The sequence below is a fragment of the Chelonoidis abingdonii genome, chromosome 15 (genome assembly GCF_003597395.2).
Source record: "Chelonoidis abingdonii isolate Lonesome George chromosome 15, CheloAbing_2.0, whole genome shotgun sequence".
In the NCBI taxonomy this organism is placed as follows: Eukaryota; Metazoa; Chordata; order Testudines; family Testudinidae; genus Chelonoidis; species Chelonoidis abingdonii.
In genome coordinates, this window is record NC_133783.1 from 44964444 (window position 1) to 44980629 (window position 16186).

Genomic DNA, 16186 nt, shown 5'->3' on the forward strand with positions numbered 1-16186 from the left:
GAACGTAACAGTGATCCTCAATAAATTGAATGCGATTAACAAGTCTATTAAGAATGTATTAAGTGTCATTTAAAACATTCAGCCTTTCACTCTGGCTGCACCCAATGTCTGCTGCCAGCAAGTCTTGTACTTCGATAATTAGCCTCCTCTATCAAGGAGTTGAACCACTGGTTGAACGCACAGGTTTATAAGAATTAGAGGCTTAAAACAACAGCTACTTTTGTATAAAGTCACTCCACCCTCCTTCCATAAGAATCTTATATCAAGCTGCTTTCAGACTCCTAAAACCCATTTTTTAAGAAGTACAAATTGTAATTAGGTATCAAGGCTTACCTTGAAAACGGGTATATCCTAACGTTTCTCCCCGGAAACTCTTATAATACTTTACTCCATAAACTATAATTGGTCTTCTAAGAATGTGCGCAAGTACAAAAATGTGTGTCTGCTCCAAACTTGCTCCAGGCTATACCAAAGGGGGGTGGGGAAGAGGAAGAAAAAACAAAAACAAAAAAAAACGACAATACTTGAAACAGAACTTTGATCTAACATTTACTTCTGTTTAACTTGATTGACAAAGCAGCTTCTGTATGAAACCTCCTAAAACCAAATTTTTATCCAACTAAAATTTTGCTGAAGTCTTGTTGAAGTAATGGCTGTCATTTAGATTTCCATAATCAAAACATTTTTCTGGAATGTTTCACTTGCAGGAAGTTTACCTATTTTTCCCCTGTGTGTTTTTTTTTTTTGTTTTTTTTTTTTTTAATATAACAGGCTTGTTCTGTGTTCATGTGTGAAGTTTTATGCAAAGTTTGAGTCCAAAAAACTCAGACATTTGAGAAAAACAAAAAACAAACACTCTTTCCCCCAATAATGGAAAAAAAATTAAATTTTAGCTGTTCTAACACATCAGTAGAAGATGGAAATTTGACAGGGAGATAGTCTCTAGGTTGTAGATATGCCATTTAGAGAGTCTGAAAATATGGTTTATTTTACCACAGTTATAAAGGTTTAAAAATGCACATGGCACATTTGCACTGGATTATGAAATGCAATCTCTTAACAATTTGCCAGTGCTTTAATGGTTCAAGCTCACAAAAAGTCTGTAGACATGTTCATTCTCTACAATTACTTAAGGTGTATGAGGAAGAAGGCAGGGCATTACAACAGAACAGAAACTGGTGCCTCATCTCTTACAAGCTTCATTCTACCAGATAAGAAAAATAGCATCAGTTTTGCTGAAAGGTTACCAGTAAACTCAGAAATTATAAATTCAATTTTCAAATACAGTTTATTCTTGTGGAGAAGACCCTATCCGTAACACTTAGCGATTTCTGGTGTAAAAAAAATGATTGATGTTTTCCTTAATAACCAAAAACTCTGGGCTAAAGCAAGAACAAAGCAAGTTTATGAAATTGCTCTTCAGATTCTACATCCCTTCCTAGAGTAAGATTTTAAAGAAAAATGTTCTTACCTGACTAGCAAGAGAGAGTATAAACGCCCAATCTTCCTGCCACTGTTCCTCTCGCAGTGAGAAGTGTAAACCAAAGCTTTGGGAGTACCATGACTCCCACTCTTTCCAACGGGTATAAAACCTAGAACAGTGAGCCGCAAGAAAAGATGTAAAGCAAGTAAGACAGTAGTTTGATTTTTGAGAATAAAGTGAGTCATACAACAACTGATAGAAATATTTTAGAGTTTAAGAGTCAACACTTATGAAAGAATAGAATGGGTTTCCTATTTCCATCTTGCAAAAACAATTTTAAAAGAAATTGTGTGAAACTTTAAAATCTAAACTCTTCCATGCTGGCAATTTCCATTGGGCAGAAACAGACTGTGCATCAGAAAAACAGAACTCCAAGTCCCAAGGAGGCAGACCAGCTGTAGCTTACCTGTAAACAGTTCTCTGAGCAGCCATCAACTAATTCAGAGTTTGCATATGATTGGTCCTGTTTATCATGAAAAGGAAGCAACTAAGCTAATGTTTTAATACCATCTATGTGACGGCTGTATATGAACAAGTTTCCTTAGCAGACAGTTAACCAAGCTGAGCTATTTTATGCATTTGTCTGAGAAAATATGCAGAGTCTTTTCAACTGGTGAATGTATAATGTTGTAAGAAGACCAACTGACAGTAAGGCAACAAGTTATCCCCTTCTCATAATTCTTTCCACCGCCAAAGATGAACTACTGGGATTGCTCAACCGTGAACTTTGACAAAGACTATCCATAAAGTGACATAGCTATCTTGTATTGTTTTATGAATTAAAGGAAACGATACAAGAGTCAGTCTGCAAATTAGCTGGTACAAGGCTGATCATCCCTGCCTAAGAAGCCACTTGATATCTGACTGAATGAGATCGAATGTCCACAGGAGGCACTTATTGTAACTGATGAAAGGCTTCTAATGGCCAATTTGATACATCTTGCATAGTTTATTTTGAAGCCTTATTGCCTTTTTTTTGGTAAATGTAGTTCCATAGGGAACAAAGCATAGAATTTCACGTAAATTTAATGTTCTGTTTAAGGAGCAATTCCTTACTCTTCTCTCATCTGAAGAATGCAGATTTTCTTCTTTCAGGTGAATTGGTTTAGGACACAAGTAAAGTAGGTATGTCTCAAATTCAAATGGATTGTAGTCTCCCCTCAGGTAGAAATTCAGAGCCTTTTTAAAGAACGACTTTATCAAGAACAAATTGTATATTAATTTCAAAAATGGGTAATTACTAAAATGTTTGAAATGGCCACAGATTTTTAATCACCAAAACAGTTATACGTTAACATCTGTAAGACGCCCCATATTCAAAAATATTCAGATATTGCAAAGCAGCATAATTACACATCTGTAAATTGTTAACCACAAGCATGACGTTGGAATGATTTGTAGCTGTCACTAGCAAACTAGAGATGCTTTTCTGTTCAAGAAGCCAGTTTAGGAGGGCATGCAGAAAAACATTGCCAGAAGTTGTATGGATCTTTCAGTGCTGCCAGTAAAATAAAAACTCAGCGATCCTGACTCCCAGAGATTAGACTTCGGTGAGAGAGGACAGAGGGTGGGTCATGGAATACGTCTGCATCACATCTTGAAGAACCACAGTTACAGTAAGTAACCATTTCCTTTTCGAGTAGGTGCAGCCGTGTAGTCCACTTACATAACTTACAAGCAGTACTCACCCCAGAAGGTGGGCTTGGAGTCTACCTAAACAAGGACTGCAGGACAACCGTACCAAAACTCCATCCACCCTGGAAGATGTAGTAATGGCATAATGGTTTATAAATGTACATATGGATGACCACATAGCAACCCTGCAAATGTCCAATATTGAAATGTCACTGAGGAACACTATTGACATTGCTTGTGCTCTAGTAGAGCGAGCTCACGTTCTAGGAGAGCAGAGGAGACGCAGCTGAAGATATTTCATATGCAGCCTTGATAAAGGATGTTATCCATTTAGAGACTGTCTATGAAAAAGACCATTTGACCTTTCATATGATCTGCATAAGACACAAAGACGAGGCAAAACACGAAACAGGCTAGTCCTATCCAGATAGGTTAAACTTCTTCATATACTGGACATCAGGTGATGATGCTCCTCCAAAAATGAATGCGACTTAGGAAAGAACACAGGTAAATACACCATCTGGTACAAATGAAACTTGAGAAACCACTTTATGAGCACACCCCAAATGTTTATCTAAAGTAACTTTGTCCTGGGAGAATTGAGTAAAAGAAGGTTCTGCCATCAGAGCCTGCAACTATCACTCTTCTTGTGGATGTTATCACTACTAGGAATGCAGGTTTTCTGACACAAAAGCAGAAAGGGACAAGATGCCCGAGGCTCAAATGGAGGTCCCATTAAAGCCGCTAGGACTGTGTTAAGGTCCCACAGAGGAACAGACACTTGGACTAGAGGATGGAGATGACACCCTTTTAAGAATCTTGCTACCATAATATTGGAGAAGACGGGGTTTAAACATTGTCTACTGCAGGGGAAATGATCCTCAACAACGATCCCCAAATGTGGTGCTTGCTGTGCTTAGGCAAAGCCAACATCAAGGAGTGGTATTCGATTTGCAAATCGTTCATGACAGACTCAGGTGGCAAGGGATCTTTGTCTATAGGAGCATCTGCTTGAATAGGCCTGCTGCACCACCAAGGCCTACACTGGATCGGAGGCTGCCTTCAGGCTGCAAGAATGCTGCCACTTCACATTGTGGCCACTCCAGGTCCTGTGGGGACTTGTCTGCCTCCTCCAGAAGGAGTGTGGACCAGCACAGTGTGAATGTAAACAAACAGGAGGGAGCAGGTCCCATCAACTGCTCCCCAATATAGTGCAGGGAGGGCAGGGACCCCATACCATTGACTCTAGTTCTGGCCTTGGAGTGACTGTTGAGTCCGGTACTGACAAGGGCAATGCCAACATCAGCTACTTCTGTGCCAGCAGCATTTCAATCAGCAACTGACCTCCTCTGCCTTTCTGTCCCGACCTCTCCCTTAGTTCAGGACTGCCAGGGCTGCATCATTTATAGCCTTATTGGCTGGGTAGGCCACTGAACCTGTGAGTCTGTTGGCCGAAAACCCCGATGTTTCTTTTCTTCAATAAGTGGAAGTGGAGCCAGTGTTGGGCTCAGCACAAATTACCTCCTTGGCACCAGGAACTTCTTTGGCACTCCTGCTTTCAGTGCCACCAATATTACTGTGGTGGCACTCGCCGCCCTCCACTTCAGCACCATTAGTCACTTCAGTATCTTTGCTAATTTCAGAGTAGACAATTTTATCAGTTCCTCTAACTCTTCGTTAGTCAATGTTTCTCTGTGGCCTCACAGAATTCTTCAGTTTCTTCCTCAAGGATGTCGACGAAGGCATACCACCCACTTGCCTGGTCACCTGAACAATGTGTTTCACTTCTTTGTCAATGGTCGGGAAACCCTTAAGATCATTCACACATTCTTTCCATAGGTTTTGCCAATATGCATTGACCGTTTCAGGCTTGATTGCATCCACTGCCTGTTTAATATAAGTGATGCAATCGGCAATGTTGAAGGATTTCTGACACTCCATCACATTAAGATTGGGATCAGCATCCATAGCACTACATATCCGTGAGAACATAAGCCTTGTGTAAGTGGCCTTGAAACAGCAAATGACACCTTGGTTGAGAGGGTGGAGGTGGTACGGAGGGGGGGGGGGAGAAGAAGTCTTCAACATCGTTATGCGCAAACCAGAGTGCCTCAGGGTGGCCAGGAACATTGTCCTCTTGTTGAATTTGTTTGGAAAATGTTGGCTAAAAACAGTTTAGTCTTTTCTAAAAATCAGGCTAGGGAAAAACACATTGTTTTGCCATGTTAAAAAATTCTGGCAACCTTTTCTCTGAGAAGATCGAGTGCTCCCCTGCTTTGGAGCAAGGATTTGAAATTTGGCAGGGATGGTCTGTGTGTCAGGGATGTTACTCCTGGGGGAATTCTGCACCACTGCACATGAACAGTTTCCCCACAGTTTTTTTTTTTGTTTTAAATTTATTTATTTATTTAGAACCTCCACAGAAAACATTCTGCCAGAGGCTCTGCAGTTACGCCTTTTGGCCACCTAGGGCCAGAACAGAGGCTGGCGGCTCACTAGCTGTAGCAATCAGCAACCGATCGGGAGGGTAAGAAGCAGCTACATTCCTCACAGGGCAAGGAGGCACAGGATATGGGAGAGAGGGAGACAGACTGGGTCACACAGGGCTGCTGGAGTTCAGAAGGGCTAATGGGGAGACAGACCAAAGCCAGAACTGAATGGGAGTGGGGGTGCACACAGGGGGAGGGGATGCAAGGACACATTGGGTCGAGTGAAGATGTGCCTGAGTGACTGATCTCCAGTCTCTCCCAGCCAGGGTCTCCAAACTCCCTGACAATTCCTCCCTCCTGCCCTCCCCCTGGCTCCGAAAAACCTTTTCCATACTTCTCCCACCCACACCCAGCTAACAAACCCTCCAGGTTCACTCCCAGAAATTAATTCCCTCTCCCTCAGCAACTCAGTTACCCCAACTCCAAGCCTTTGCACTGCTTCTGAGGGGTGCGGGAAATATGTTTCTATATTATAATTTAAATGAACTATTACTCAAAAAGTTCTGTATTAATATGTCTAGTAAGGAATTTGTCAAAAACATTTCCTGAATCTTTCTTTTTGTCTGTTTTGTTAGATATACTTGTTGACAGGTATTTTGAAATAAATTACCAAAATAACTGAAAATGGCGTGATTATATTGTTATTTTGACAAATAAAATACGCAGAATTTTGCAGATTTTTTAAATATTGTGCACAGAATTTTTTATTTCTTGGTGCAGGATTCCCCCAAGGAGTAGATGTATCTTGTGCTGCTCTCATGAAAATCTAGCCAAATTTGGGTAAGTTACAAGCCATTGGCAGGGGGAAACAACACACACACACACAAAAACCCACTACTGTTCATCCATTCTCACAGATATTAGCTCCAGTTTCACAGCCATTCTGAAGACTGCCCACATTGGGAATGCTTCAGACAGAGGCTAAGGAGGCCTTTCCCTGAAATTGCAGCTCTTGGCTCCTGTAAGCAGTGCCCAGGCACCAGAATGGAAAGAAGGGATGCTGTCTCCCCTTTTCTCTTAATTGTACCCCTGCTAGCACCCAAGCAGCATGCAGAAGGAAGTTGCCTGATTCAAATACAGAAGGGACAAGACCATGACCCCAGGGAGTAACCTGGGACCAGGAAGAGGTTACAGACAATGACTGAACAAAACTGGGAGCCAAGGAGGGGGAGGGAAACTGGAATTGGCTGGGCAAGAAGACAGAGTGGGAGCCAAGGTGGGAAATGAGGAGTGATGGAAAGAGAATGGATGGCTAAAAAAGAAGGTGTAGGGACAAAGACAGGCTGGGAAAGAGACAGACCATGCGGCTGCGGATGGAAAGAGACTGGACAAAGAGGCCAGTGAGATTGGACAAGGAACTGGGGGGAAGAGAAAGGCAGATAGACTCAGAATACTGGGCAAGGACATCAGCCACAAGACTGGAGGGGCTGGGGTGGGGGTGGGAGAGGAGAGGGAGAGAAGAGACACGACAGAAGGGTCAAGCCTGTGGGGAAACAGGCAAGAGAGTCTGTGCCCACTAGAGACTATTCCCCTCTCCAGAGGCTGGAATGGAACCCTTGATTCCCCAGTCTCACCACTTCTGTGCGGTCAGCAAATATCTGTAAAATCCACTGGCAAAGTATCCAATTCCTCCTCTACTGCTGGTTCACAGAAAACGAAAACCTACTACTGCTATCAATTTCTCCATTAGCTCAAATGGTAGAAGTCAGTATGTTGGCTCTACAAGGTCCAAACTCTGATTATGAACCAGGTGGGTGTCAACAGAATACCATATGATGGAATGTGTCTTTTCAGTTCACAACCTTAATCTTTTTCACGTACGGTGTTTTTAAAACCGTAATTTCCTAGGTTCTTAAAATTAGGAAGTGCCAAAATTAATAAGGTTTTCCATGCAACCTTAATTTGGCCCCCTTGTGAGCATATATATTATGATACAGTCTTTAATTATCTGGGATCTGATTTGCATAAGTGCTGAACGTTCACAGCTACAACTGAAGTCAATGGGAGCAGGACTTCGAGCATATGCAATGCTATTACAATACTAAAGTACTCTGCAAAATCAAGTCTTGAGTGTTTCAAATTGGGCAGTCAGAACGATGGATACTTTTCACCTTAATCTCTCTGTGCCTTAGTTCCCCATTTGTAAAATGGAACTAACACCAACTTTGTGGCCTCACAGAGGTGCAATGAAAATAAGTTCATTAACATTTGTTAATCAAAAACTCAGATTTTATAGTGATACACCCCACAGAAAAGCCCATGAGGACACAAATAATTGTGTTTTCAGAGCAGGGTTTGAATACTGTGCAGTAAGGCAAGCATGAGGCAGGATGTGGAACATGAAGAAAAAACATATTGAAGAGCTCCTCATCCAGTGAACATGGTCCATTCCATGCACTGAATGAGATGGGGAAACTATGGGAAAAGCGACTATCACAATGCATATGGCACAAGAGGAACAAGTTAAGGTTGCACAAGCAACTTTAATTCTCACATTTCCTAACTTTTGAGTTCTTGACTTTGCAACCTGATGTTATTTTAACATATATTTTCCACATGCTAAAAACTAAGTTACTTAAAAGTTTAGTTACTATATAAAGAACTAGCACATACGGGTCCAGAACAAACTCACTACACTTCACAATGTGAAAGCTGCAGTAAATCGACATACTATAGCTCGTGGTAAGGACATTGTGTGGAATTTAAAGCACTGAAAATAAGAATTTTATTTGGTAATACAACTGACTTACACAATATACACGTTTTTGGTTCATTTATTTATTTGGGAGGGGGTTGTTTTTAAAAGATAAACTAAACACACATTTCAACTGTGCTGTAATTCACCCCTTTTATTCCACATAATTAAATATAAATCCATGAGTTCATCACTATATTACAATCGAATATTCCTGAACTTAACATGAGAAATTTTCCAGCTTACCAATGTGAACAGTCATGTAAACTGTCATGAAGAGCTTTTCGTAGCACCGAATCCTTGTCATAAATGCCCCAAGTAGCTTGTAGTACTGAATCAAGCAGGCAGTCCCCTGCAGTCCGATTCCAAAGTGCATATAGTCTACTATCCAAACGCGTACCCAATTCCAAAGACCAGTTTATAATGGGAGATTCCTCTTCTAGTTCTACAATACAAGAAAAATCCTATGTAAATGTTACTTGCAATTAGACTCTTTTCGACATGAAAATCTGTATTACAGGTAAACTGGTTATCAGAAGATACTATACAATCAACAATTTACATATATCTGTTCACCTTAACATTACAAAAACAGATGCACTAAACAGGGTAGAGCTGAGCTTCCTGAACTAAACACTGTGGATAAAAAAACCAGACATTCAACTTAAAAACCATAATTTGTTTCAAGAGAGCTACTCAAGTGGAAAGATTGTTCACCAGTTTTACTTAAACACCGGAGAGACAGAGGGAGTACTGAAGAGCTCATGACCTTCAGAAGTTTAGACTACAACAAATTCATAGGTTTCACAAATTTTACCAGCACCACAGCGCACTCTCTTTTTCTGTCCCTTCAGAAGTACTCCCAGTGTTAAAGTCAAATCTCTAATCTGTATATTAAAAAGAAATATGTCTGCAAATGCCAGCCTATCCAGCATCAAATTTTGCTTTAAATATAGAATTTATGTATTATTTCAAATTAAATAAAATATCGCCGTAAACAGACAGGGCCAGCAGACCCTGCAGACAGGGCCAGCTCCAGGCCCCAGCACACCAAGCACGTGCTTGGGGCGGCATGCCACGGGGGGTGCTCTGCCGGTTGCCGGGAGGGCGGCAGGCGGCTCCGGTGGACCTCCCGCAGGTGTGCCTGTGGAAGGTCCGCTGTTCCTGTGGCTTTGGTGGAGCATCCGCAGGCATGCCTGCGGCGAGGGGGCTCCACCGGAGCCGCGGGACCAGCGAGCAGCAGAGCACCCCCTGCGGTGTGCTGCCGTGCTTGGGGCAGCGAAATGGCTAGAGCCAGCCCTGATTGCAGATAGCAAGACTTCAGGGCTTAGCTGTAGTAACTAGAGCCCTGCACAGATACAAAAAATGTGTATCCGCAGATTCGCAAGGCTTAAACAGCTCCACAGGTCACAGCACAGCAATGGACACTGGGGGAGCGGGGGGGGCGGCTCGGCTGGCTTGCTCGTTTTCACAGGGAAAAACACCTGCCCCTTCCCTCTTTTTCCTCCCCAAGGCCCACTCCCCCTCCCCCGGCCAGGCCAGTATGGAGCCCAGCTGGGGACCCGGGCCATGAGAAGAGCCAAACTGGCACTTATGGGGAGCCGTGGTAAATCTTCCACCTGCCCTGGATGCAGGGCCGGGGGGGGGGGGGGGCAGGGGAACTCAGCCGGGGGCTGCTTGCCTCCCCCCACTTGGCCCAGAGCAGGTGGAGGATCCGCCATGACTCCCCACAGCTGCCCGCCCCTTATCATGGGCGGGCTGTGGTGCCAGGTTGGTGAGAGCCATGCTAGCAGCTGTGGGAAGCATGAGTCTCTCCCCTTGCCCTGGTGAGTCTGTGTTACAGCTCCAGAGCCCTGCACAGATACAAAATTCGTATCCACATCCGAACTGCTATCCGCAAAAATGGACCACAGATATAAAGCGGATACCCATGGATTTGCAGGGCTCTAGCAATAACACTCTCTCTTTAGAGAAGTACTTACCTTTCTGAACATCCCTGTCAAGTACTTCATCAAATAACTTCTCTTGGACTGTTTGTGGTAAGTCTTCAATATCTGGAAAAGGAACAATGAATAAAATTGCTTAACACCAATACATTTAAAAATGGAGCAGTACTGATATATGGAATGTGTGCATTTATTGGTTAGCTGATTCTTACTGTTCAACCTCCTTTGCTATTTTCCGTTCAGTCATGTGTGACCCAAAGCTTCAGATCCCAGACTAAGCTAAAAATCCTTTATGCTGGCTTGTCACAGCGTTCAATGCACTAAGGGACCTGATATAAAGGATTTCTGGACACCTGTAGGATCACCAATGATCTGCTCCAGTGGAAATAGTGAAGTAGGCAACCAGATAAGAAAACAAGAAATAAGTAGAGAAGAAGAGTTTTTCCATATCAGTATTAGGAAAACCTTGCTCTAGCGCAGATGGTAAATGGAAAGTTGTTTTTCCTAATACCATGGACACCAAGTCCAACACGCTGTTACTTGCCTGCATACCCTTTAGGAAAGCCTATTTCTGCAACAAAAATGATTGCATTCTGTAGTAAGGCAAATGGTTGTTTTATGGGACAAATTTTCTTATATCCAATGTTTTATCACATCATAGATGTACAAAGTTTGGAGCACACCAAATATACTTCAACTGAGATAAATAAGGGCAAATTACATAATTACACTCCTCAAAACTGAAATTTTATAATAAAACGAGTTTCAGAAACTATTTTCATTTTTGGATATAAGCAACCTGTTCTGTTACACTGGGCTCTGCATATTCATTTCACACTGTGAAAACATTCAGTTGTACTCTCCCCGAACCCCCCCCCCACACCCCTCCAAAAAAAAAAAAAAAAAACATTATAGGAAAGTTATTTTTCAAAATCTATAGCAACACGACACTATCAGATTGTCTGCTTCACATTACATGACCCACTGAATCAGAACAAATGAAGTAGCCATAAATGCTACTTTTTGCAGTGGGGAGCAATTCTGTTGTTGTGAGATAGGAGTACAGTGGACCCCTACTTATGGTCATAGTGCACTACAGCCACTGTTTACCTATTGTTGGAAAAATAGCTTAAATGACCGAATACAAAATGGAACAGAAAAAGTCACTATACAGTTTTCCTCACAAGGATTCAGAAGAGGGAATTCTAGACAGATAAGCATATTACAGTAAAAGCTGTGTTATCTGGCAGTTTACCAACTGGAAAGCTCTAGAAACCACTATTTCTGATCTCTCCCAATATAAATCTTCATTAAGATTGCAGGTGTCCAGTTTTCGACCAGAAAACCCAGTCAAAAAGGGACCCTGGCAGCTCCAGTCAGCATCATTCACCAAGCCATTAAAAGTCCAGTTGGTGCGGGGCCAACAGGCTCCCTACTTGGCCCTGTGTGGCTCCCCAGAAGAGGTGACATGTCCCCGCTGCTCATAGGCAGAGGAACGGCCAAGGGGGCTATGTGAGCTGCCCCGGCCCTACCCCAAGCACTGGCTCTGCAGCTCCTGCAGGTGGAAGCAGTGTGCAAAGCTGCTTGGTGCACCTCTGCCTCGGAACTGCAGGCGCACATCAACGCTTGCAGGTGGCCATCCAAGGTGAGCGCTGCCTGGATGCAGCACCCCAAAACCCTTCTTGTGCCCCAACCCCCTTCCCCGAGTCCCCCTCCCACACCTAAACTCCCGTTGGTAAGTATAACTCTTAGTTAACCGGAATTTTTGACTAACTCACCATCCCCCATTCACGAAACATGCCAAATAACGAAGTTTTTACTGTATCAAGAGTATTTTTAGGTGAGCAAACAGCCAGACCTGGAAGCATGTCCTCTGTACTTTCATAATCCAAGGTCACGGTAGTTTGTAGTTTCATACACAATTAAAGTAACAAAGGCATTGTTAACAAAGTGAGGAGCATTTCATAATTACCTGCAGGTAATGTAAATGTTACGAGGTCAGTTAAAAAATAGCAAGCAAAATCTCCCTTTCGTTGATGAAGAGACGCAGCAATTTCACGTCGGATTTGTTCTGTAAGCTCTGGACACACCATTGCTGGAATGCACTTTGCCGCATGTTGTGATACCTGTAATATAAAACAGACTTATTTCTCCTAATAGCTATTTATATTTAACCAAAAATAGTAAGAAGCGTTAGGTTTTAGATAACATTTCACAGAAAACGTTTTCAGGAAAAGAGGGATAGGAATAGGTATTTAAAGTTGTTTATAAAAAAGGAATCGAACAAATACAACTCTGAGGGAAAAAAAGTGATCCCATCAAGACAGATGCAAGGTGGTCACAAATGAGTGTAAATATCAATCTCCTCAAAGATATTACAAATAAGTCAACAGCTATCATAAATGGAGTGAATGCAAATACCGTTTACTCATTACGAAGCTAACAGGCACTAAATTGACCACCACATAACAGCCTTGAGTCGAGCAAAAAATGAAATTGAACAGATGGCTGATGGGGCGGGGTGGAATCAGATAACAGAAGCAAACAAAATGATAGTTTATAAAATGCTGATCCAAACGAGAACCACTGAGGTCACATGGTGACAAAAGGAAAAGGCCTGATGTTATGGATGGGCAAGGATTACAATTTAGCATCCTCATGTAAATTTCTTCTTTGCTTCCTTATATTACACGGAATTCTATACCTCATACTGAATACTTCCCATTTCTTACCTCTCACTTGCCAGAAGTCTAATAAGTGGGGAAATGACTCTTTACATGCACCACAAATATTCTGAAGGATTCTGGCCATCAATGGCAGGAAAAAAGTCAAATATTAACATCAGGTACACATCTGGACTACACAATGGAGATATGCATTTTAAAGGGATCATTCTGACAAACCTAGGGAACAGCATTACTACCATTTGCTGGGGTTCAGTACACATTTTCACAACTACTGCAGGTAAAAATTGCTACTGACAAAATCAAAAATACAGGATTTTTCAGTGAAGCTAACTTTGTTTTAAATCTATCCATCAAACCACTTACATACGCATCCCTCATCATTTAAATGTGCAGTTGCATGTACTAACTGCACAAAATTTCCCACTAGTCATTTCTTCTGCTGCTTTGTTCCTCATCCCCAGGCTTTAGATACATTATGCGCATCTCATCCCCCTTCTCCCACACACTAGCTTTCTTGGGAAAGTTAATCCCCCAACCCTGCGGTAAGAGTAATTTTTCTCATTAAATTGTCCTTTAAAAGTTGCATGGATTCCTGATTCAATTCTAAGCAGGAAGGGGAGTGAACTGAGGCTCTGTTGAGTAATTCTTCCCTGAAAGGAGCTAGTTTTGAAAGTACACAAGGGTGCCTCTAGGTGAACTTCACATATCATCTGACCCATCTGCCCTGTCTGTTCAGGCCTAATTTTTAGGTCCAACTTGGACCGAAGAACACCTAACCAAGTGGAGCAAGTTGTTCTCCAATCCACCCACAACCCTTTCTACCAAACCCTCTGCCTGTCGAGTCATTTTTCCCCTTCCTGCTTGTGCAGTTGGCACAGTTGCAGCTGCATACCTGCTCCTGCTACATGTCACCCCCTTCTGTGCTGTGTGCACTGTGGAGCAAAGGCTGCTGCAACTCCTCAGCACACTCAGATACAGCAAGTGTTTGTAAGTGTTTTGCTCTAGTGGTAGTTCCTCTCCCCCAGCCAAAAGCACAGGAGGCAGCAAAGTAGTTTACTTCCACTGCAATAAGGTCAGGAAGTATGACCAGACTGCTTATATCTTAAAGTTTCTTGTCAGATATGTGGATATGACAGTCTTGCTGTTTTAAGAGAACTACTGCTGAAAAGGGGGGAAAAAAGGCACAAAGATGCTACTCATGCATTTGTCTGTCTCCATCACCTAGCAAAGAAAGTCGCACTGCAATGATTGCAAACTGTGGTAAGGTTATGTAAAAACCTTATTTGATCTAAACAAGGGCCAAAGTAACTCACCTCTGTAAGCAAAATTGCTAGCATATTCTGCCTCTGAAAACGTATAGCCAGATGTACAAGTGTGTATCCCACATCAAAAGCAGAAGGGCGATTTAGCAGGCGTACTTCATCTGCTGTAAGCTGGCGTGCAATATCTCCTCCTGATGACTTAAATGCTTCAACAGCAGCTAAATCACCTTCTACAACTCCTGAAGACACACAAAGCACATTATCATTATTATCTAAAATGAAGTTATGATTCTGGATCAAACTACCCTATTTCACACTTTCCCTATGCCCGCTGGACTCCAGTCTTTAACAAAAGCAAAACTGCTCACACAGTTGTTTTGAAGTGAAGTGTTCTGCAGTCTTGCACTTACCTTACCCACCAGACCAGTTCCATGCTCCAGCAAGCATATGCTAGGACACCAAGTCAGAGTAGGAGCTTGTGATCCAAGTAAAGCTTGGTGTTGTGGATCATCAGATGACACACTTGCTTTAAATATAGTACCTAGTCCTTACATCTGACTAAGGATGATGAAAGTGGCCACTCATCATAAAATTCTATTTTGACAACTTTGCCTGCAGTTTATCTTAAAGTCTGTCAAAAGTCAGTGTACTCTGTATATGCAAAAGCTTGTTTTGACAAATCCTTTCAAACACAACTTTTTAAATCTTGCCATTTATCATAGAAAATACTCTTGTACAAAGAAAATGTAATGTGACATTGACATTCCATCCTAATATACAAGATGAGACGGAAGAAAAAATTAATGTGAAATTGCCTTTCTAATACTTAGGTCATAGATAATACTTACTGTAACTCCTTGATCAACTGTCATGTAAAGTATTCGTATAAAATATTTATTCTGTGCTTAAAGTACAGTCTTTCTAAACAACGTTCCCTTTTTAAATCGGTGGCACCTGTCAGTAACCAAGATGCAAAGAAATGCATTTGTCTGTTTCCATGTATACCAGTGGCAGTTGAGCCCCATACAGTTCTTTTACAGTTAAAGTGCGACTCACAGAGCCCCACACATCCCATCCCTCCCCTCAACCTACTATGCGCAGGGGAGTGGGGGGAGAAAACTTGGGGCTTCTGCCCTGAAGTAGGGATGTAAAAAGATTAACCTGCCTTAAACATTAACCCCCACTCAGGCTGTGCCAGCCCCACTGGCCCCATCCCTAGCCAGCAGGATCAGCCCCTTCATTGGTAAACCATTTAAATGGAATATTTAACCATTTAAATGGTTAACTTCTTAAATGGTATTTACATCCTTACCCTGCAGTGGGGTTAGGAGCTTCTGCCAGAGACAACTGGTAACCTGCTGAGTGTGTGTGTGTGTGTGTGTGTGTGGGTGGGGGGGGAGGATTTAAAGGTTCAGGGCCCACCCTCAGCAGCTGCTCCCTGTGGCTCCCAGGTGCTGGTTCCGTGCGAACAGGTAGTGGTAAACAGCCAGGAAGTGCAGGGAGGGGCTGCTTAAATTTACAATTTCTTTAAATAATGTCAGCACAACTCTGTGAATGAGCCTTACTTAACTGCTACTGCAAAGCCAGTAGGGACAAGTCATGCAGCAGCTTCTAAAGAGTGTCTTTGGAAGTGATAAATAAGATACAAATCACAGCAATTGTAGGCAAACATTGCTATGATTAAGGATATGGTCCAACTTTCATTTCAACAATCCTTTTCCCACGTGTTTATATTATTTCTTGGGGCTGAAAATGTCTATGCTTAACGTTTTTAAAAAGGCAACCTGCACAGGAGTTTAATCTGTTTTAAGTTAAGCTACTGCCTTTCCCCCTCCCCCTTCTACGATATATAAAAAGGTAACTTGACAGTCATAAACTTACAAAAAAACAAAATAAAACCCCCTAACTATCATGTATGTCAAGTCTGGCCTTCCCTGGTTTCAACAGAAGACCTCTTTTGGGGCCTAGGTCTTGTTTATATTGAACTAT

The 16186-nt window shown here is 42.2% G+C and overlaps 1 protein-coding gene across 5 annotated transcripts in view; it reads right to left on the reverse strand.

Moving 5' to 3' along the window:
• Positions 1 to 16186, reverse strand: part of ZRANB1 (zinc finger RANBP2-type containing 1) — a 64981-nt gene that overhangs the window by 8593 nt on the left and 40202 nt on the right. For all 5 annotated transcript variants that reach the window (XR_012657034.1, XM_075072480.1, XM_075072479.1 and 2 more), the window contains 6 exons: positions 14249 to 14436; positions 12221 to 12374; positions 10285 to 10356; positions 8549 to 8747; positions 1472 to 1592; positions 334 to 463 (listed from right to left, as the gene is read on the reverse strand). Coding sequence is in view for 4 of the 5 variants with exons in the window: in XM_075072480.1 (XP_074928581.1) it covers positions 334 to 463; positions 1472 to 1592; positions 8549 to 8747; positions 10285 to 10356; positions 12221 to 12374; positions 14249 to 14436 (864 nt within the window). In the remaining variant the exon portion in view is untranslated. The remainder of the gene's footprint in view (positions 1 to 333; positions 464 to 1471; positions 1593 to 8548; positions 8748 to 10284; positions 10357 to 12220; positions 12375 to 14248; positions 14437 to 16186) is intronic.